At 36.0% G+C, this 23274-nt stretch overlaps 1 protein-coding gene across 1 annotated transcript in view; it reads left to right on the plus strand.

The window, feature by feature from the left end:
* Nucleotides 1-23274, plus strand: part of EXOC6B (exocyst complex component 6B) — a 696611-nt gene that overhangs the window by 370604 nt on the left and 302733 nt on the right. The window contains exon 18 of the mRNA XM_011945178.1: nt 13716-13895. Within this exon, the coding sequence (XP_011800568.1) occupies nt 13716-13895 (180 nt within the window). The remainder of the gene's footprint in view (nt 1-13715; nt 13896-23274) is intronic.

Genomic DNA, 23274 nt, shown 5'->3' on the forward strand with positions numbered 1-23274 from the left:
AATTTTCTAAACTGTCCCCTGCTCTCTGTATCCTGTGACCAATTTTTTTTTTTTCTTTTAACCAAATCTTGCTCTGTTGCCCTGACTGGAGTGCAGTGGTGCAATCTTGGCTCACTGTAACCCCTGCCTCCTGGATTCAAGCAATTCTCATGCCTCATCCTCCCAAGTAGTTGGGATAACAGGCGTGTGCCACCATGCCCGGCTAATTTTTAGTGTTTTTAGTAGAGATGAGGTTTCGCCATGTTGCCCAGGCTGGTCTCGAATTTCTGGGCTCAAGCGATCCACCCACCTTGGCTTCGTAAAATGCTGGGATTGCAGGCATGAACCACCGTACCCGGCCCTGTGATCAATTTTTTAATCTTACTTTTTAGTGAGCAATTTCTGTCACTGCTTTTCTAGTTAGCAATTTTATAATTTCATATGTCCACAGCACTAGTTTTGATCCAGAGCTGAATCAAATGACAGTCAGGTAGAACAAAAGAAGGACTGATGGTAGATGAGTTTCTGGAGGGTAAATGCTATAGCTCACAGCAGCTTTAATAAACTCCTTCATATTATGTGAGCTTTAAATAGGTATTAAGCAGTAAAAGTAATAGGACAACATCTCAAACATTAAAAATGTAGATCTAACATATAGGCTACTTATATGGTTTGATTTTTTGTTTATATTGTTATTTGATTGTTTTAGTTTTGAAACATATTCTGTGTCACCCTTTTGAAATCCAGAAATTAATATTAATTAAATGTATAGTGGCAGATTTGGAACCGTGATTTATGTCCCCTTTTGTCTGCTTTTTCTCATCATCTTATCCTTTTTCTCTATTTTTGGTACATTCTTTTAATCGTAGGTGCAAGAGAAGAAATCAAATTTGATTCATACTGCTATTATGCTTTTTGACAGATAAAAATTTTTGGTATGACTTACTATTTTTGTATTGTTTGAAAAAAACGCAATGTTGAATCAGAAAGTATTCTTTATGTATCTATGCGATTAGGTCAACTGCTAGGTTAAGTTACACATTCATTAAATGACTATAAATTCTTTGTTTCAAAATGACAATAAAATTACTTAAATCTAAATTCATTACACATAATGTTATGTTCATATCGTGACTTCCTAATTTTTCAATAATGTCTAATGGTATTAATTTCGATGTTGTTTTAGTGAGGAAAAGAGTGATTTAATAAAAAGGCCCTGAGAATGAGTATGAAAATACCACAAAAGCTTTCAGAGCTTCAGAATGACCTCAGGCAGTTTTATAGGAATTATAATTACTCCCAAATACTAGCATTATTATGGAGCTTGGGCATTAGATTTATCAAAAAAAATTTCTGTATTTGCTCTTCTGTGAAAGCCAAAATTTCTCTAGGAAAGAAAATATAAAAGAAATAGTTCAGTGTTAAGTAGATAATAGGGAGTTAGGGAATTAGAACATGAGGTTCATTTGTCTGTCCAATGGAGAATATGTGGTATCCACTGATACTCTTTCTGTCAACCTGTCTCAATTTTTTTATGTCAATAGCTTTTCAAATTACGTTCAGAAATTCTCTCAAAGGATGGCTTGTGTATTTTGTTGTTGCTCTAGCATGAAAAAATGCTGAGGGAAAATTAAAGGCAGACAGGAAGCCATAGGGGCTGAACAGCTAGTTAAATACTTAGTGAAGGAGAAGTTCTGGAGACCACTAAAGGTCATGTTGACAGTGCTTATTGGAAACACTGATTGCTTAAAACACACTGAAAATTTATTTTTACCAGGGCTGTTTCAGACTAGCTAACCCAGAACTCAATATAAACATGGCAATTATAACATCTACATGTTGTGTATTTTCCTAAGCTACTGTTTCCAGAAAACTTTCCCTTGCAGATGGAAACCTTTATGCTGGAAAAGGGGTAGAAAGAGTCTGAAGGTCTTTAAGGTATTTTCTTGCAGAGTTCCCTCTTATTTCTGCCATGTGTGACATAATCAAGCTGGCGTCCTTAGCTTTCCTTATTCATAAGATTTTCCTCACCCTCTTACAAAAGAGAATGAAAGTGTTTATTAATTTACTCCATAATAAATATTGCTTGCGTATCTACTGTGTAATCATCTGGTAGATTCTTGGGGAGAGACAGAAAAAGTACTTTGTCCCTGGACTTAAAGTTTATGATTTACAGAGAAGACAGCCAGTATACTGGAATAATACATTAGATATATTCAATCTCTCATTTATTTAACAAGTTTTAATACAGTATCTACTACAAATCAGGGAAAGTTTCAGGCATGAACAAAAAAGTGAGTCTCCTGACTTTACAGAGCTTATATTTTAATGAATTAGTGGATGATAAACAAACAGAAAAAATCTAATCTAATGGCAAATAGTGATAAGAACTAGGAAAAAAATAAATGACCCAAAAGAAGTGAGAAATTGAATCATTTGGATTTCTGATGGATATGCATTCCTGTCAAAGGGAACAGCACAGTGGTAGGTATGGGTGTGTTCAAGAAATAGTAAGGGGGTCAGTCTGGCAATGATGTATCTATCACTAATGGTATGGGTGATAAGAGATGAAGTATTCAGGAGTTAGATTATTTCTGGCCCTGTAGGCCATTGTAAATACTATACATTGGATTCTGAAATGAGATGCGATGTCATTAGAAGATTGAATTGTGGGGGGTAATGATCTGAGTTATTTAATGTCATACTGGTTTTTATGTGGAAATAAATATATTGTAATTTAATAAAAGGGGAAGAAGAAAGGCTAATTGGGAGGCAGTTGCAGTACTCCAGGCAAGAGATAATGGTCACTTGGACTAGAGTGGTAGAGGTAGAAGTGGTAAGAAATATTTTTCAAGGTATGGATAGCAGGTCTTAGTACTAGACTGGGTGTTTGTATTAAGAGAAAGACAGGAGTCAGGGGTAGTTCCAAAACTTTTGAACTGAACAAACTGGATGAATACTGTTTACTGAGACGGGGAACACTTAGAGAAAAATACATTTGAAAAGCAGAAATATGATCAAGACTTCCATTTTTGATACATTAAGCTTGATATATTTAATGATAGCTATATAGAGGTATTAAATTAGCAGGACAAAATCATAGCTGGAGATAAAAATTTAGAGTTCACCAGTGTAAAGATGGTATTTGATAGCATAGGATGGATTTTCTTCTGGGATTTGAGTATACATAGAGGAAAGGTGTGAGGATTGAGCTCCAGGGAACTGCAAAATTGACAGGCTCAACAGAGGAGAATTCCAAAGAGGATGAGGTTCCAGCTTTAGGACCTCCAAAGAAGACTTCCCAGACAAGTACAAGTTGGAATGGATCTTGGAACCAGCAGGATATTTCTAGGGAGAGAATGGATATAGAGGGAGTAAAGGATATTTTAACTTCATGTGCAAAGATTAAATGATAAAATAAAGCCAGTATTCAGCATAGAATTAGGATGGCAGTGAGATACAGAAGTAGATAAATGCCAACCTGAGAAGCACTTTGTTTTATATTAATAGATAATGTGGACTTTATTCTAAAGTCTTTGAAAGACTTCAAGTGAGGGATGTTGCATTTAAAAAAACAAACATTTTACTGTGCTTCATTGAAAGGAGGGGAAGAACTAAAAAAAGAAGGAAAAGAAAAGACGAAGGTAAGGAAGGAAAGAAGGAAGAAATAACAACATCAGTTACATTATATCAATCACAGTTCAGAATGAGAGGAATTGACTTTTTTTTTTTTTTTTTTTTTTTTTGAGACGGAGTCTCGCTCTGTTGCCCAGGCTGGAGTGCAGTGGCCGGATCTCAGCTCACTGCAAGCTCCGCCTCCCGGGTTCACGCCATTCTCCTGCCTCAGCCTCCCGAGTAGCTGGGACTACAGGCGCCCGCCACCTCGCCCGGCTAGTTTTTTTGTATTTTTTAGTAGAGACGGGGTTTCACCGTGTTAGCCAGGATGGTCTCGATCTCCTGACCTCGTGATCCACCCATCTCGGCCTCCCAAAGTGCTGGGATTACAGGCTTGAGCCACCACGCCCGGCCCTGGAATTGACTTCTAAAAGTCGTTGTGTAACTCTGTGCTAATAAATTTGAGGATCTATAGGGAAATAGATGTGATGTGATAAGGAAAAGATATGAAAGAGGAAAGCTTCAAGATGGCTGACTAGAGGTATTTCATACTTGCTTCCTCCACTAAGAAGAACCAACATAATGAGTAAATGATCACACTTCAAATAGATCATCCAAGACAGAACACTGTAATTCAACAGAAAAGTGACAGTAAATGCCTAAACCAAGGAAGGGGAAGGAAATGAGGCAGTCTACTCAGTAGGATCAGCTGGGAGCTGAGGGAGACTCCTTAATACAAGGAAAGGGTTAATAAGAAACTTTCAGTGGTTTCCATTTCCACTATGGACTCCTGAAATCCTGGCCATGGGAGAGTCTCTTGACCCTCACTTGCCCTGAAACTAACATTGGAAGATGCTGAGAGATTGTGTGATGGCACTGGTCCAGGGAAGGAGCTCATACCGAGTGTCACACATTCTGTGAGACCTAAGCAGCTATAGCAAGCAGCTATCTTAGAGCCTTGCCTCCAACAGATAGCACATTATCCTGGAGACCACTGCTACTGAGAAGCACGCTTGCTGCCTCCCAACTTAGATGCCAGTGACCAGGGGCCACCCACACCAGGGGCTGAGATGCTATCACAATGCCTGCTCCTGCCATTGAGGCTGAGGCATAAGCAAGGTGTCAGCTACTGCAGAGGGGCTGAGGAAAGAGTGCCACTTGGGCTGTGGTGAAAATGGTGTGTGTGTTTTCCACCTGATGACCTAGGTTGCCCGGTACTGAAGGTGGCATTGCCCTCCCCAGTGGCAGGGAACTAGCACAGCTGCTGCCACCTACCATCAGAGCATATCACTTTTCTAGGGTTTCCCTCACCACTAACTACTACATCTGGTGCCTGTACTCATTATCAGAGGGCATGAGGACAAGTTTGGCTCAGCTTTGCCCTGCCACCCCCAAACCCCTGTGCCAGAGCACACAGGAAGCAAGAGGATTACCTAGCCCAGTCCACCACAATTGGCACCTGAACACTCCTCCCAGGTGCCTGAGATCAGGCCTACACACATGACTGCTACTACCACAGCTGGTACCTACCTGCATGCAACACCTGTGTGCCTGAAGACCAGCCCACTCAGTTGAATACAACCAACACCAATACCAGTGTGAACCACTTGGGACTAAGAGGATGATTCTGCCACTGCCATTGTCATCATTCACATAAAGCTGGCTGCGCAGGGGTTCATGAACATCCCCACCCACCCCACCTGCTATTGTCACTGCTGGCATCCAAATAATCTATCTGGAAACTCAAAAATTGGCCCATCTAGACTCACTAATAATGGTGCCAGACCAACCTGGGGCCTAAGGACACACATACTTAGCCACTGCTGCCATCACTGGGGTTCAAAGACTGACCTACCTGGTGTTACAGTCCCCAGCAAAACCACAGCCTCATTTAATAATTGCACCTGAACCACTGAAGAAATTATAGATACCACTGGTACTATTTATACCTGAAGGAATCGTACAGAGTTTACACTATTGCACTGAAAATCACAACCAAAGTGTCCTACGCAACTAACAGCATAGATACATCTTCTGGAAAATGTCCTCTCCTACCAGAGCAAATTTAAAAAACTGCAAGAAGTGGCTGTTATAGTAAATGTACAGATATGAATATAATGGTACAGAAAATAAGAAAAAGCCAGGACATATGACACCTCCACAGGAATAATTCTCCAACAACAGATCCCAATCAAAGAGAAATTAATGAAATCTCAGAAAAAGAAGTTAAATGATTGACTCCAAAGAAGCTCAGTGAGAAACATGAGAATTCTGCAAAACAATACAAAGAAATCAGAAAAAGAATGCTTGATATGAATAAGAAATTTGCTAAAGAGATTGATACCAAAAATGTAACCAAACATAAATTATGGAACTGAGGAATTTATTAAATGAAATGCAAAATACGTTCAAAAGCTTCAACAATAGACTAGATCAAGCAGAAGAAAGAATTTTAGATCTAGAACATAATTCTTTATACAAAATAAAAGTAAAAACAATTTAAAAAAAGAGCAAAGCCTTTATTACATATGGGGCATCATAAGAGACCAAATTTTCAAATTATAAGGGTTCCAGAAGGCAAAATATAAAATATCTAGTGAAATTATTCTTCATAAATGAAGGAGAAATAACATCTTTCTCATACAAGCAAAAGCTGAAAGAATTCATCACCACTACACTGGCCTTACAAGAAATTCCTCAAGGGAGTTCTAAACTTGGATATAGTGAGTGACATTTGCTATCATGAAAACACACAAAAGTATAAAACTCACTGGTAAAGCAAACAAACAAATGAAGAAGAGAAAGGACTCAAATAGTACTACTGTAGAAAACCACCAAACCACAATAACAAACAGTAAGAGAAAAGGAAAGGAACAAAGAATATACAAAATAACCAGAAAATAATTAATACATTGAAGGGACAACCTCACATATCAATAATAATTTTGAGTGTAAATTGATTAAATTCTTTACTTATATAGACTGCTCGAATGGATTAAAAAAAACCATGATCTAGCCATATGCTGCCTACAAGAAACATAATTTACCTTTAAAGATGCATATAAACTGAAAATAGAGGAATAAAAAAAGTATTTCATGGAAATGTTAACAAAAAATGAGCAGGCATACTATACTCATATGAGATACAACACTTTAAATAAAAAACAGTAAGAAAAAGACAAAGAAGGTCATTATATAATGATAATGGGATCAATCTAGCAAGAGGATGTAACACCAAATCCATATTGGCATCCAACACTGTAGCACCTAGATTCATAAAGCAAATATTGCCATATCTAAATAAATAGATGAACTCTGATAAAATTATGGCACTTTAATACCCCACTGCCAGCACTAGACAGATCATTGAGACATATAATCAGAAAAGAAACATTCATTTTAAACTGGACTTTAGACCAAAAGGACTTAACAGACATTTAGAGGACATCTTATCTAACAATGGCAGAATACACATTCTTCTCATCAGCACAAGGAACATTCTCCAAGATAGACCATATATTAAGCCACAAAACAAATCTCAACCATTTTTTAAAATTCAAAATCACATCAAGTATATTGCCAGATCACAATGGTATAAAACTAGAAATCAATACCAAGAGAAACTTTGGAAACTATACAAATAAATGGAAAATAAACAACATGCTCCTGAACAACCATTGGTTCAATGAATAAATTAATAAGAAAATGAATTTTTTGGAACAAATGAAATGGAAACAACATAGCACAACCTGTTGGACACAACAAAAGCAGTACTTAAAGGGAAGTTCATAGCAATAAGCACCTACATCAAAAAAGCAGAAGATTTCAAATAAATAATCGAATAGTGTACCTCAAGGAACTAGGAAAGCAATAACAAACCGAATCCACACTATCAGAAGGAAATAATACAGATCACAGTAGACCTGAAAAGAAAAATATGGAAAGATGAATGGAACAAAAAGTTGGTTCTTTGAAAAGGTAAAATTGATAACAACCACTAGCTAGACTAACCAAGAAGAGTACAGCAAAGACTCAAATAAAATTATAAATGAAAACAGAGACATTATAATTGATACCACAGAAACAGAAAAGGTCATCAGGGACTATTATGCTAACCAGTGGAAAACCCATAGGAAATGGATGAATACTTGGAAATATACAACCTACTAAGATTGAATCAGGAAGAAATGGAAAACCTGAATCGACCAATAACAGGCAGTGAGATTGAAGCAGTAATAGTATCCAAACAAAGAAAAGCCCAGAACCAGGTGGATTCACCACCAAATTCCACCAAACATATAAGAATAACTCATACCAATCCTCCTGAAACTGTTCCAAAAGATTAGGAGAGAGAATTCTCCCTAACTTATTCTGTAAAGCTAGCATTACTCTGATACCAAAACCAGACAAGGAACAACAAAAGAAAACTACAGACCAATATTCCTGATGAAAATAGATGCAAAAGTTATCAGCAACATACTAGAAAACTGAATTCAATTAAAAGATAATATACCATGATCAAGTGGGATTTAGACCAGGGGTGAAAGGATGGTTTAGTATATGCAGAGAAGTAAATGTGAAACTTCACATCAACAGAATGAAGGGCAAAAACCATATGATCATCTTGATAGATGCAGAAAAAGCATTTGATAAAATTCATCATCCCTTCACAATTAAAACTCCCAACAAGCCAAATATAGAAGGAACATACCTCAAAATAATAAAGGCCACATATAGCAGACCCACAGCTAACACCATCCTGAATGGGGAAAGGTTGACTGCCTTTTCTTGAAGAATGGGCAAAAGGTGGAACCATTCCCCAAGACGAGGATGCTCATTCTCACTACTCCTGTTCAATGTAGTATTGGATGTCTGAGCTAGGACAGTCAGAGAAGAGAAAGAAATAAAAGGCTTCCAAATTGGAAAACAGGAAGTCAAATTGTCCTCCTTTGCTGATGATACGATCTTTCATTTAGAAAAACTAAAAGGCTCCATCATAAAACTCTTAGAACTGAAAAACCAATTCAGTAAAGTTACAGGCTGTAAAATCAACATACAAAAATCAGTAGCCTTTTTATTCTTCAATAATGAAACAGTAAAAAAGAAATCAAGAAGGCATTCCTATTTACAATAGCTTCAAAAACATTCAAATATCTAGGAATAAGTTTAACTAGGGAGGTGAAAAATATCTACAATGAAAACTACAGAACACTGATGAAAGAAATGGAAGAGAACACAAACAAATGGAAAGAAATACCATACTCATAGATCAGAAGAATTAATATCATTAAAATGACCATACTTCCCCAAGCAGTCTATAGATTCAGTGCAGTCCCTAACAAAGTATCAGTGTCATCTTTTACGGAAATAGAAAAAACAATCATAAAATTCATAGGGAACTAAAAAAGAACGTGAATAGCCAAAACAATTCTGAGCAAAATCTAAAAGTACATACAAATAAATCAAGAATTGAAGTAAGGTTAGGAATGCATGAATGATTAGTATTAGAAAATCTTTCAAAGTTACTACTTTAGAAGATCAAAGAAGGAAAAATACGAGTATTTTGAAAGATACTAAAATCTTATTTTATATGTTAACATCTATTCTCATTAAAATTTCTGGAACACTTCTACTGAAACTGACAAATCCAGGAGGCAGAAACATCAGTATGTATATAGTTGAAATGACTGACATCATCAATCAAGTGAATCTAATGGACATTTATAGAATGTTTTATCCAGCAACAACTTATACAAAATATTCACCAAAACACACCATGTTCTAGGCAATAGAACATCCTTTAAATAGAAATTATACTAACATTCCTCTTAGACCATATGAAATTAAACTAGAAATGAGTAACAGAAAGATAGAAAATGTCAAATTATTTGGAGATTAAACAACATCTTTCAAAATAAGACATGGTGAAAGAAAAAGTCTCAAGAGAAATATTTCAAAATAAATGAGAATTAAAATACAACTTATTATAATTTCTGAGATGCAGTGAAAGCATTACTCAGAGGGAAATTTGTACCATTGATAGCATATATTAGAAAGAAGAAAGATCTAAATTTAATAATCTGTACTTACACCATAGGATACTAGGCAAAGAACAATTTAAATCCAAAGTGAGCAATAATAATAACAACAACAATAATGAAAATTAGAACAGAAATCAATGAAAATGAAAACCAGTAGAGAAAATCAGTAGAGAAAATCCTGGAAGGATGAGTAGGTGGAATTCAGTAGATTTTTAGGGCAGTGAAACTATCTAAATGATACCGTAATGGTGAATTAGTGACATTATGCATTTTTAAGTACCCACAGAACTTGGTATCACAATGATTACACCCTAATGTAAACTAGGGACTTTAGTTGATAATAAAATACCAATATCATTTCATTAATTGTAAAAATTGTACCACACTAATTTTAAATAGGGGTGGTAGCATGGAGGGTGGTGGTATATACAGAGGCAGTGTACTTCCTGCTTAAATTTTCTTTAAACCTAAAACACTAAAAAATAAAGACTTTTAATGAAAAAGACTTTTAGCAAAACAGAAATTCAAGGACACCTTAAGATTATTATACAAGTAATGTAAAGATGAAAGTATAGAAGTGCTCATTGAAATATTTAGAAGACCTGTTGAAAAACTATAAAACATCGAAGAAAAAATTGGAGAAATAAACAAAAAGATATCCTAGTTTGTGGATTGAAGAATTAACATTGTTAGAATTTCCATATTACCCAAAGTGATCTACATATTCAATGCAATCGCTACCCAAATTCGAATGCATTTTTCATAGGAATAAAGTAAACAATAGTAAGATTCATATGGGACCACTAAACACTCCAAATAGCAAAAGCAATCTTGAGCAGAAAGAACAAATCTGGAGGCATCAGTCTACCTGACTTCAAAATCTACTACACGCTGTAATAATCAAAATAGCATGATTCTGGCAAAAAAACATACACACAGACCAGTGGAACAAAATAACCCTGATATAATCCTACTAATGTACAGTCAGTTAATTTTTGACAAAGATGCCAAGAACACACAAAAGGGGAAAGGATAGTCTCTGAAAAAATAAGTGGTGTTGAGAAAACTGGATATCCACATTTACAAGAATGAAATTCGTTCCTCATCTCATACCATATATAAAAATCCACATAAAATGGATTAAAGACTTAAACATAAGACCTGAAACTAACATTACTACAAAATAATATAGGAAAAAATCTCCATAACATTGATCTGGGCAATAATTTTTTTTTAAGCTATGACCCCAAAAGCACAGGCAACAAATGTAAAAAAAGACAAATGAGATTGATTTTATCAAACAGGAAAGCTTTTGCACAGCAAAGAAAACAACAGTTGAAGGATAACCTACAAAATGGCAGAACAGGCAGGGCATGGTGGCTCATGTCTGTAATCCCAGCACTTTGGGAGGCTAAGGCGGGCGAATCACTTGAGATCAAGAGTTTGAGACCAGCCTGACAACATGGTGAAACCCAATCTCTACTAAAAATACAAAAATTAGGCATAGTGGCACACGGCCTGTAATCCTACTACTCGGGAGGCTGAGGCAGGAGAATGCTTGAACCTGTGAGATGGAGGTTGCAGTGAGCCAAGATTGTGCCGCTTCACTCCAGCCTATATGACAGAGTGAGACTCCATCTCAAAAAAAAAAAAAAAAAAAAAAAAGAATGGCGGAATATATTTGCAAACGATACAGCTGACAAGGCATGCATTTCTAGAATATATAAAGAACTAAAACAATTCAATAGCAAGAAAACAACCCGATGAGAAAATGGGCAAAGGTTTTGAATAGACATTTCTCAAGAGAAGACATACAAGTGACCAAGAGGTGTATGAAAAAATATTCAACATCGTTAGTCATTAGAAAAACAAAAACTAAAACCACAATGATATATGACTTTCCACCTGTTAGGTTGACTATTATCAAAAAGACAAATGGTAAGTATTGGAGAGGATGTGGAGAAAAGGGAATTCTTATATGATGTTGGAATGTAAATTAGTATAGCCATTGTAGAAAACAGTATGGAGATTCCCCCCAAAATTAAAAATAGAACTGTCATATGTTTCAGCAATCCCACTACTGGGTTTGTTTCCAGAGGAAATGAAATCAGTATATCACCAAGATATCTGCACTCACATGTTCATTGCAACATTTTCCACAATAGCCAAGATATTGATTTGACCTAAGTGTCTGTCAACTGGTGAATGCATAAAGACAATGTAGTATGTATACAGAATGAGATACTATACAACCTTACAAAAGAAAGAAATCCTGCCATTTGCAACAACATGGAAACCTCATGGGAACATTGTATTAAGTGAAATAAGGAAGGCACAGAAAGAAAAATATGCATGATCTCATATGTAGAATCTAAAAATGTTGAATTCATAGAAACATAGAATAGAATGATAGTTACCAGAGCTGGGGAATATGGTTGGGGAGTTTTTGGTCAAAGGATAGAAATTTTAAGTTAGATAGAAGGAATTAGTTCAAGAGATCTATTCTATAACATGATGATTATAGTTAATAACCATGTGTTATGTTCTTGAAAAATGCTAGCAGAGTACTTATAAGTACTCCTAACTCATAAAATAAGTATGTGAGGTAATGCATATGTTAATTATTAGGTTGGTGCAAAAGTAATTGTGATTTTTGCCATTAAAAGCAGTTTCTTTTGCACCAAACTTAGCTCAATTTAGCCATTTCAGTGTATACATATTTCAAAACATCAAGTTGTACGTGACAAATATATAATTTTTGTATAATTTTTATCTATCAATCAAATTTTATAAATCATTGTTCACATAAGTAAACACAGTCACTGATTATGTTATAGTATGTAAATATATTGCAAAATTATTCTGACTTTAAAAATGTGAAAATGTAGAGGGCAGTACAAATTACAGAGAAATTCGGGAGATATAATTTACAGAACTCATTTTCTGACTGTGGAGGAAAGAATGGAATTTAAGATGTTGCTTAGATCTCTGCCTTGGTCTGAGTTGAACAGGTAAAGAGTGGTAAATATGCTGAGTTTCAACCTGGACCTACTTCTTTCTTTCTTTCTTTTTTTTTTTTTTGAGATGGAGTCTTGCTCTGTCACCCAGGCTGGAGTGCAATGGCATAATCTTGCCTCACTGAAACCTCCGCCTCCTGGGTTCAAGCAACTCTCCTGCCTCAGCCTCCTGAGTAGCTGGGATTACAGACTCCCACCACCCACACCCAGCTAATTTTTATATTTTTAGTAGAGATGGGGTTTCACCATGTTGGCCAGGCTGGTCTTGAACTCCTGACCTCAGGTGATCCACCCACTTCGGCCTCCCAAAGTTCTGGGATTACATGCATGAGCCACTGCTCCTGGCCACTTATTTCAAAGTTTGTCTGGGTCATAGATGTCCATGAAACACTCGCATATATGATTCTTGAATTAGAATGATTTTGGAGTAGAGCTGTGCTAAAGATAGAGATACTGGAAGCTATTGGATTTAATTAAATCACCCAAAGAAAGTGAGAAGATTTGTGTCCAGAGAAGTAAAAGGAAAGCCAGGAGAAAACCATCTCATGAATTCTACGGGAAGACAGAGTTTTAAAAAGAGAGTATTTAACAGAAGTTAAGGATGATCAGACTGAAAGTGAATATTGAAGGTGGTGGCAAGTAGTTCATAAGTTACTCTGCACAAGTCTATGTTGATGGAATTTTAGCATTGTCATAGAGTAATGTATGATCATTTGTCCTGAAAATATTTTTGTAATTTTGTAAGAATATTAATCTCACCATACTTCTTAGGGCCTTTAATATGCTAGTGTATATCATGAATCTTTTATATAGGTATCTCAAACTTATATGATCTGGGCATTCTGCTTTTATTTTAGCATGTCTTAGGATGCAAACAAAAAATTAGAAAAAACTTACACAATGGTTTTGAAAAAGAAAAAATTAAAGAAGACTGTGATATGACTCAGTATTTCCAGTTATATTCCCAGTTTCTTAATGGATATGTTAGATGGCTCTAAGCTCATAGAAATTTCTGCCCATATTGAAATCTGAGTGATTTTTCAAGTTTTATATTTTTTCACAGGATGCTAGACATGCAGCTGAAGAAGAGATTTATACCAACTTAAATCAGAAGATTGACCAGTTCCTACAGCTGGCAGACTATGACTGGATGACTGGAGATTTGGGCAACAAAGCTAGTGATTACCTGGTAGACCTCATTGCCTTTCTTCGTAGCACCTTTGCTGTATTCACACACCTTCCTGTAAGTGACAGTTGCTCTTACTTTGTCCTTTACCTATAAGAAGGTTTCCTTATAATTTAGTTTGGTGAAAGATGTTAGTTTCTGCTCTAACTACCCAGGAAGGTCTGCAGTATATAAAAGATCATGCTGTATTTATTAACCTTTAATGATATTTAGAGGCTACTTCCATCATTTTTTCATTGACCTTTGCATTTTTTTCATTCTAAAAATGGCTCCTGGTATTATGTCTGCTTATCTTCCTATGATGTTTAAGGTTATTAGTACAAAGACAATATAAAAGCCTTAGTAGAATTAAAAAAAGAAAGTTAGTTAGAATTTCAGGTATGTATATTTTAGTCTTAGAATATTCTTTAATTTTTTTATATAAACTGAAATTCTGTGATGAAATGCTCCATCTTTTTTTATCTAATTTGTCTCTTTTCTATGTTTTCTTAAGCATATTAATTATAGACATTCAAAATCATTCTTTACTACTTCTTATATATATTATACATACATATTGGTGGATTTTTTTTCTCTTGGTTTTCAGTGATATGGTCCTGTCTCTTTCTAATATTTTTTGGTTGATGTTGGACATTGTGTAAAATATGTAGAGATTCCAGGTGGTCATGTTTTCCTTTGCTAAGTAAATAGAATGGGCAGGTGGGTTGTGGTTTGAAGCTGACCACCTTAGAACCATCATGGACTGATTTGGGTTAATACTGGGTTGCAATTGTAGTGTACTTTGTTTGCCCTTGTTGGTAGGATATGGCTCTGCAGAGCTTTTAAAAAATGCCTGATATGTCATTGTCTTTTTAGCACCAAAGAGGACTATAGAAATTCCTGCTCTTCACAGAAACCTTGTCTATTCAGCCTCCTGTACTCTTTGGTTTTAGAATCTGGCAAATGTCTTGAGAAGGAGACTTAGCAGTACCCAGCACCAACAATTGCTGACAGGAAAGAAAGTGTTGGGGATTGCAAGTGTTAATTTACCATCCCTAATGAGGTTTCAGTTCCTATGTGATCTGAATGTTTGTGTACCCCCCAAAATCATATGTTGAATCTAATAACCAGTGTGATTACATTAGGAGATGAGGTCTTGGGAGGTGACAGATTATGACGGTGGAGCCTCACACATGGGATTAGTATACGTATAAAAGAGACTTCAGAGACTTGCCTTGTTCCTTGTGGCCTTGTGAGGATATGCGGATACAGAAAGAAGACTCCTTTTTTATTTTGCACTAGGAAATAGGCCTTCAACAGACACTGAATCTGCTGGTACCTTGATGTTGGACTTCCAAGCCTCCAGAACTGTGAGAATTCTTTTGTTTATAAGCTACAGTCTATGGGATTTTGTTACATTATTCTGAATGAACCAAGATAGTTCCCATCATTTTTAGGCATCCTTCTACTAGTGAGTCTTTTTCTCTGAAACACTGTGAAACTGAGAAAAATCTCCTTGCTTTTCTGAAAAGCAAGGAATATAACTGGGAATACTGAGTCATATCACAGTCTTCTTTAATTTTTTCTTTTCCAAAACCATTGTGTAGGTTTTTTCTAATTTTTTGTTTGCATCCTAAGACATGCTAAAATAAAAGCAGAATGCCCAGATCATATAAGTTTGAGATACCTATATAAAAGATTCATGATATACACTAGCATATTAAATAAGGCTTAAACCCTTATTTTCCTCAGCTGTTTAGCTTTAGAATTCAGTAAATATCTTGAGGGTAAAACTAGTCCTGAAACCTCTAATTGTGTCAGTCTAGTCCATTGGAAGCAGCATAGATTCCATGTTTTTTTCACCCACTAGTAGATAGTCTCTGCCTGGTTTTAAGATTCTCAGTCTGTTGCCCTTGCCTACATTCCTCAAATGCCCACAAGGAAAGCTGCAGATTTTCACCTCACCTTTAAAAGGTTCTGTCCTCTATGCAGGTTTATTCCCTTTAGTCTTCGTTGCTTCACAGCACCTGATACCTTTTAATATGTTTTTTCTACATGTTTTACTTCCTCTCCTGGTTGTTCCTAGTGGGAGCATTTACCTGCAGAAAAATATGTCATTTTATCTAGCTTCATCCTGATACCAAAGCCAGACAAAAAGAGCACACACAAAAAACTATGAGTTAATCTCACAATTATGGATAGAAATAAAATAAATAAAATTTTAGCAAGTTAATTCCAAGTGTTTTAAGAAAGTAATTTTGTACTAGTGTGTAGGATTTATTCCAGAAATGCAAGGATGGTTTGATATTTTAGAAAATCTGTTAATATAATTTATCACATTACTAGGTGAAGGAGATAAAGTTTCTTGATGTATTCTAGAAAGACATTTTATTACATCCAGGCTACATTCTTGATTTAAAAACAAAGTTTACTAAATTCCAAGCAGGATAATATTTCAATAACATCAAAAAGAACATCTATTTGAAATTTAGTAGCCACCATAGATTTAACAGTAGAACAATAAAACATTTATTTTCATTGACATCAGGTGAAGATGCTTCTCACCAACACTTTAGAAGTTCTATCAAATAAATGTAAAAAAAGAATAAATTACATTGTAATGAGCCATGCATGTCTTAGTCCATTCCTGCTCCCATAACAAGATACTTTAGACTGAGAAATTTATAAACAACAGAAATTTGTTTCTCACAGTGCTGGAGGCTGAAAAGTCCAATATTAAGATGTCAGCAGATTCAGTGTCTGACGAAGTCCTGTTATTCATAAATGGCACCTCTGTATCCTTACATGGCAGAGAAGGCAAAAAGGACAAACTCACTCCCACAGTCCCTTCTATATGGGCACTAATCCAATTAATGAGTGACGTGATCACTTCCAAAAAGCCCTTCCTGACAAAAAGTAAAAATTAAAATAATATATAAAAGTTGCATTGGGGATTAAATTGCAATATGAATTTTGGCAAGGCTCAAACATTTCAAACCATAGCACATGCATATTATTATTCATAAGTGATTATTATCTAGATAGAACATACTAAAAATTCATTAAGACCAATAAGAATTTAGGTTAGATGGTTCACTTAGAAAACAAATAAACTTTTCTAATATTAGCAATGTCCACATAGAAAATATATTGTCAAAAGTGTCTTATTTACTACTGGGACGTAGATATGATTTTTCTATGCAGCTACTCAGCAAGTAAATATAGAAATAATATGACAACCTTACAGAGTAATATAAAAGAGACTTTCTTATGCACAAATATATATGGTATTCCAGGATGGGAATATTTCACTTTGTAGAAAGGTTTTTCAAATTTAGTCTAATTGCAATAAGTACCAAGTAAATTTGTTTAGGCAGGAATCTTAATGAAATAATTCTGAAATTCATTTGTAAGCAAAAATGCACAATATTTGGTAAAAAAAAGATAACATGAACATAATTTGTAACTCTATTAATAAGACATACATATTAAGCTTGTGTGATATTTTTGACTATAAACTAGTCACAAATAAGAAAATGGTAACATTCATTATTTATGAGAAATATTTGTGGAAATAGGTATTTTCATACATTGCTGCTGGGGTCTAAGTTATTATAGTCTTTTTGGAGATCAGTTTTTCAATATGCCTCAGAAACTCCTTAAAATGTGCTTACCTTTTTACTATGTAATTCCCCTTTTACAATTTGAACTTAATGAAATAATCATGGTTGTATTATAATATTCAAATATAACTATATTTAATGCAATGTATTTTGTATAGAGAGGAGTTGGTACAAATTAAAAATCCAATAAACAAATGTGTTCACAAATTAAATTATTGTATATTCATATAATGTGATATTCATTAAATTAATGTAAATTTATATTTATTCATTAAAAATATGTTCACTATTTCTTAACTGGAAAAACAGATATGATCTTATTTTAATTAATATATACACTAATTAAATATCTATATTATATACAATGTAAGTCTAGAATTGTATACTCTGTGGTTTATCCTTATTTCTGTGTAGCGTTTAGGTTTTCCCTTTTGTTTGTGTTTTTAGAAAATGTTTTCTGAATTGAAACATCTGCTGCTTTTATAATGCTGGGGGTATGTGGAAGTGATATTTAGAATAATGTTTTCCATCTCAAGAATTATTGTATTTAATTACTAATTTATATTTTTAAGTTGCTTTTGCCAGCCCAACTGTCCCCATTTCATCATGCTGTCATATTTCAGCACCATACTTTGTACTCCTTACTTTAACCTCTAGGTCATTTAGAAGCAGTAATGTGGATCAAGCTGGTGCTTGTCTGAATTAAAGTGCATGCTTTTTCTACCTGTAGAGTTGTGAACTTTCTTGCAAGGCTATACTGTAAGTAACTAGTTGAGGTTTATTTCCCCCTCTTTTGTTTTTTCTAAACTGCCATTTTTACCTAAATACTGCAAAACAGCTCAATGTGGATTGAGTTGATTCTACCACTCAGGCTTTAGAACCACTTACCATGTACCATTCAGAATCAAAGTAGGAAGTAACTGACAGGCTTAAGTCCTCAATATTGCTTCCATTGGTGCTGTATTTCCGTCTTGTCTACACTTTTCTGAAGCTACACTTTTATAATTAATTGGATTCACCAACCGTTATATTCTCTAGAATCAGATGACTTCTTAAACTACCCCACCTGGTTTTCCACAAAATACATTGCCTAGCATTTGTGTTTATGTTGCCCAGAATGCTAGATAATTTCCTTATGGAACCCCGTATTAGTCACAAAACAGAGCTGTGTCTAAGATTTGCCCTTGGGCATTATTAGAAAGAATGGGAGAGAAAAGAGTTCGTTTCTGAAAAAGAACCCAAATCATTTGTCTTTTACTTACTATAAATATTCTCTTTTCATATTTGAAATTCTCTGGCAGAAGTGGCTCTCTGTCAGAGAGGGATTGATTAATAGAAAAAATGTATATAGAGAGGACTGTAAAGACAAGGCAAATTCTGTCTTGTTCTCTTACCGTTTGGAATCCCCAGTTTCTCTTAATTTTCAGGTATATTTTACCACATCACAGTAGCAACATAGCCAATGGAATAGGTCAGTGTCTAGAAATGTGTTTGTGTGTGCCACAGAGAGACAGAGGGAGAATACGAGTGTGTTTGTTTGCAGATGATTCTCATTGTTAGTCAGTGGTCAGAGGGGAAAATTATTTAATTTTGCAACTGTTTTTTCCCTTGAAGTTTTCGTGACCTAGGCGGCCTACCTATATTCATGAGGCACCCAGAAATGATTGTAGTATTTTCCACATTTAGAGTTTTTAAATCAACTGTTTCCCTTGAGTTAACAGATGAGGTAAGTACACACACTTTTTTTCAGACTTCAGTTGTATAATTTACAATTGCATGCACAGTTACCCATTTTGCATGCTCAGCATAAGAGCATATTTTTGAGAATTTATTCTTGTTATCCTGAGAATTATCTTTCAGAAATGCTTAAGAGAGGAAATGCTGTCTCAAGTAACAGACCCAGAGGATGGAATTCTGAGTTTGTTTTCTCTGTCTGCTGTTAATGTTAATTTGTATGACATAGGATAAGATCTCTCATGGCCCACCTTGGTTTGTGGGTTAAGTGTGGAAATTCTCCTAGTTTCTTTGCCTAGTAATACAGTGATACCTATCCCTGGCCTTACTTTCTCTTAGGTCATCCTTAAGAGAAAATTATTTTCTACATATAAGTTTCTGAAATTCTTCCCATTTAAAATCCTTTAAAAACTGACATTTCTTTTAGTACTCACTTTATTTCCAGGAATTGCTGCCATCTCCGACCTAACCAAATGATTCTGCTACTGAAGAACTGTCAGTACTCCCATTAAGTACAAAATCTTTTCTGTGTCCACCAAGACTCTTCATAATGGGACCTTAAACTACCTTTCTGTCTTTTTCTCTGTCTCTGTCTCTCTTTACTATTTACCAGAGAGTCTCCTCCCATAATGAAGTAATGCTCTTTGTTAACCACACCCAACTGTTTTCTCCCTGGGTCTTTTTTTTTTTTATTCATGCCTTTCATCTACTTTTACTGCTTCTGCGCTTTAACTTTGCATGTTGAAAATCTTACATACTTCAAGGTTCATTTCAAGTACCATACCTTCTATGAGGCCTTACCAGTTCTCCTAACCAGATGTGACATCTTCCTTTGTGGCACTTTTTTAAATGGCACTAATTAAATTTTACCTTGGGCTGGATGTGTCATTCATTTGTGTACTTTATTCAGGAAAGGAGACAATGGTAATTAAAGCATCTGCTGTATTCCAAATGCTTTATTTGTGTTATATGTCATCCCAGTTGATGAGGACTCAAAATATCCCAACCAGATAAGTATTAATATTATTATTATATTTTATCATGAGACCATAAACTCAAGAAGAATATGTACTTTGTAAGGGATACAGCAAATAGGGGAAAGGGTTAGGATTTAAACAAATTTATTTGACTTATAATTTTTTCCATTATAATATCCTGTCTATTAGATTGAGTGCCAAATATGGACTGGTGAACCCTATGGATAAAGACCTTGTCCTTTTCGTCTGTATTTCTGTGTGTAGTGCAGCAGCTTGCACCAAATTGTGCACAATAAGTTTTTATGGAGTTTACTTGTTTTGAGTAATAAAGTAACTGAATTCCTGCCTGGGCATTGACAATCATTTTTGGGTCATATATCATTAAAAGTAACCATTTAATTATAGAAAAGAGAAGTCAAAAGCTATTATTTTGAGATAATGACCAAAAGTTTGCTTAGGTTAAAATTCTAAATTGGTCTTTCTCCTTCCATATCCTCTGGTTTCTCCAAATAAGAAAGAGCATGGTTTTCATGTGACAGAATTTTAATTATAAAATGCCTTGCATTCGTGTGTTAGTAATGTTAACATTTCTTGTATATGTCATTATCCCATTTCTTTTTTCAAAAAAGCAACCTCTATGATATATGGACAGTCACTATTTTCCCCATTTAACAGATATGGAAACTGAGGCCTAACAAGTCTTGCCCAGAGGTCAGAAAGTTAATCAATTATGGGGCTAGATCCTACGTCATTTTACCTTGGGTCATGCTCTTTTCACTATATCAAGCCGTCTCTTAACATTTAACAATACCTACTATCTTTTGAGTACATACCACGTACCAGTTACTGTGCAGAGTGTCCTCTCCCTCTCTGTCTCTCTTTCTTTCTCTCTTTCTGTGTGTGTATACATATACACCCATATATATATATATATACACACACACATATGTAGGTATATATATTCTAATGTACATGTATGTATGTATTAATATATATATTTATTCTCATTTATTCCTTGCAACAAATTTGTGAAAACATTGTTATTCTTCCAGTTTACAAATTAGAAAAGAAAAATTAGGTAGACGGGTGGTTCCAAGATGGCTGTAGATGGGTGGTTCCAAGATTAGGAACAGCTCCAGTCTACAGCTCCCAGTGTGAAGGATGCAGAAGACTGGTGATTTCTGCGTTTTGAACTGAGGTACTGGATTCATCTCACGGGGGTTTCTTGGACAGTGGGGGCAGGACAGTGGGTGCAGCCCACCGAGCATGAGCTGAAGCAGGGCGAGGCATCGCCTGACATGGGAAGTACAAGGGGTCAGGGAATTCCCATTCCTAGCCAAGGGAAGTGATGATGGATGGCGTCTGGAAAACTGGGTCACTCCCACCCTAATACTGTGCTTTTCCAACGGTCTTAGCAAATGGCACACCAAGAGATTACATCCTGCGCCTGGCTTGGAGGGTCCTACGCTCATGGAACCTCCCTCATTGCTAGCACAGCAGTCTGAGATCGAACTGCAAGGTGGTAGCGAGGCTGGGGGAGTGGCGCCCACCATTGCTGAGGCTTGAGCAGGTAAACAAGCTCGAACTGGGTGGAGCCCACCACAGCTCAAGGAGGCCTGCCTGACTCTACAGACTCCACCTCTGGGCACGGGGCATAGCCAAACAAAAGGCGGCAGAAACCTCTGCAGACTTAAATGTCCCTGTCTGACAGCTTGGAAGAGAATAGTGGTTTTCCCAGCACAGAGTTTGAGATCTTGAGAACAGACAGACTGCGTACTCAAGTGGGTCCCTGACCCCCGAATAGCCTAACTGGGAGGCACCCTCCAGTAGGGGCAGACTGACATCTCACATGGCTGGGTACCCCTCTGAGATGAAGCTTCCAGAGGAATGATCAGGCAGCAACATTTTCCATTCAGCAATATTCACTGTTCTACAGGTTCCGCTGCTGATACGGAGGCAAACAGGGTCTGGAGTGGACCTCCAGCAAACTCCAACAGACCTGCACCTGAGGGTACTGACTGTTAGAAGGAAAACTAACAAACAGAAAGTACATCCACACCAAAACCCCATTTGCACATCATCATCATCAAAGACCAAAGGTAGATAAAACCACAAAGATGGGGAAAAAACAGAGCAGAAAAGCTGAAAAATCTAAAAATCAGAGCACCACTACCCCTCCAAAGGAATGCAGCTCCTTACCATCAACGGAACAAAGCTGGACGGAGAATGACTTGGACGAGTTTAGAGAAGAACACTTCAGACTTCTCCAAGCTAAAGGAGGAAGTTCGAACCCATTGCAAATAAGCTAAAAACCTTGAAAAAAGATTAGATAAATGGCTAACTAGACTAACCAGTGTAGAGAAGTCCTTAAATGACCTGGTGGAGATGAAACCCATGGCACGAGAACTACGTGACAAATGCAGAAGCTTCAGTAGCCAATTTGATCAACTGGAAGAAAGGGTATCAGTGATTGAAGATCAAATGAATGAAATGAAGCGAGAAAAGAAGTTCAGAGAAAAAAGAGTAAAAGAAAACGAACAAAGCCTCCAAGAAATATGGGACTATGTGAAAAGACCAAATCTATGTCTGATTGGTGTACCTGAAAGTGACAGGGAGAATGGAACCAAGTTGGAAAACACTCTGCAGGATATTATCCAGGAGAACTTCCCCAACCTAACAAGGCAAGACAACATTCAAATGCAGGAAATACAGAAAACACCACAAAGATACCCCTTGAGAAGAGCAGCTCCAAGACACATAATTGTCAGATTCACCAAAGTGGAAATGAAGGAAAAAATGTTAAGGGCCGTCAGAGAGAAAGGTTGGGTTACCCAAAAAGGGAAGCCCATCAGACCAACAGCAGATCTCTCAGCAGAAACTCTACAAGCCAGAAGACAGTGGGGGCCAATATTCAACATTCTTAAAGAAAATAATTTTCAACCCAGAATTTTATATCCAGCCAAACTAAACTTCATAAGTGAAGGAGAAATAAAATCCTTTACAGACAAGCCAATGCTGAGAGATTTTGTCACCACCAGGCCTGCCCTACAAGAGCTCCTGAAGGAAGCACTAAACATGGAAAGGAACAACTGGTACCAGCCACTGCAAAAACACGCCAAATTG

This window comes from Colobus angolensis, unplaced genomic scaffold, assembly GCF_000951035.1.
Source record: "Colobus angolensis palliatus isolate OR3802 unplaced genomic scaffold, Cang.pa_1.0 Scaffold24, whole genome shotgun sequence".
Classification (NCBI taxonomy): Eukaryota; Metazoa; Chordata; class Mammalia; order Primates; family Cercopithecidae; genus Colobus; species Colobus angolensis.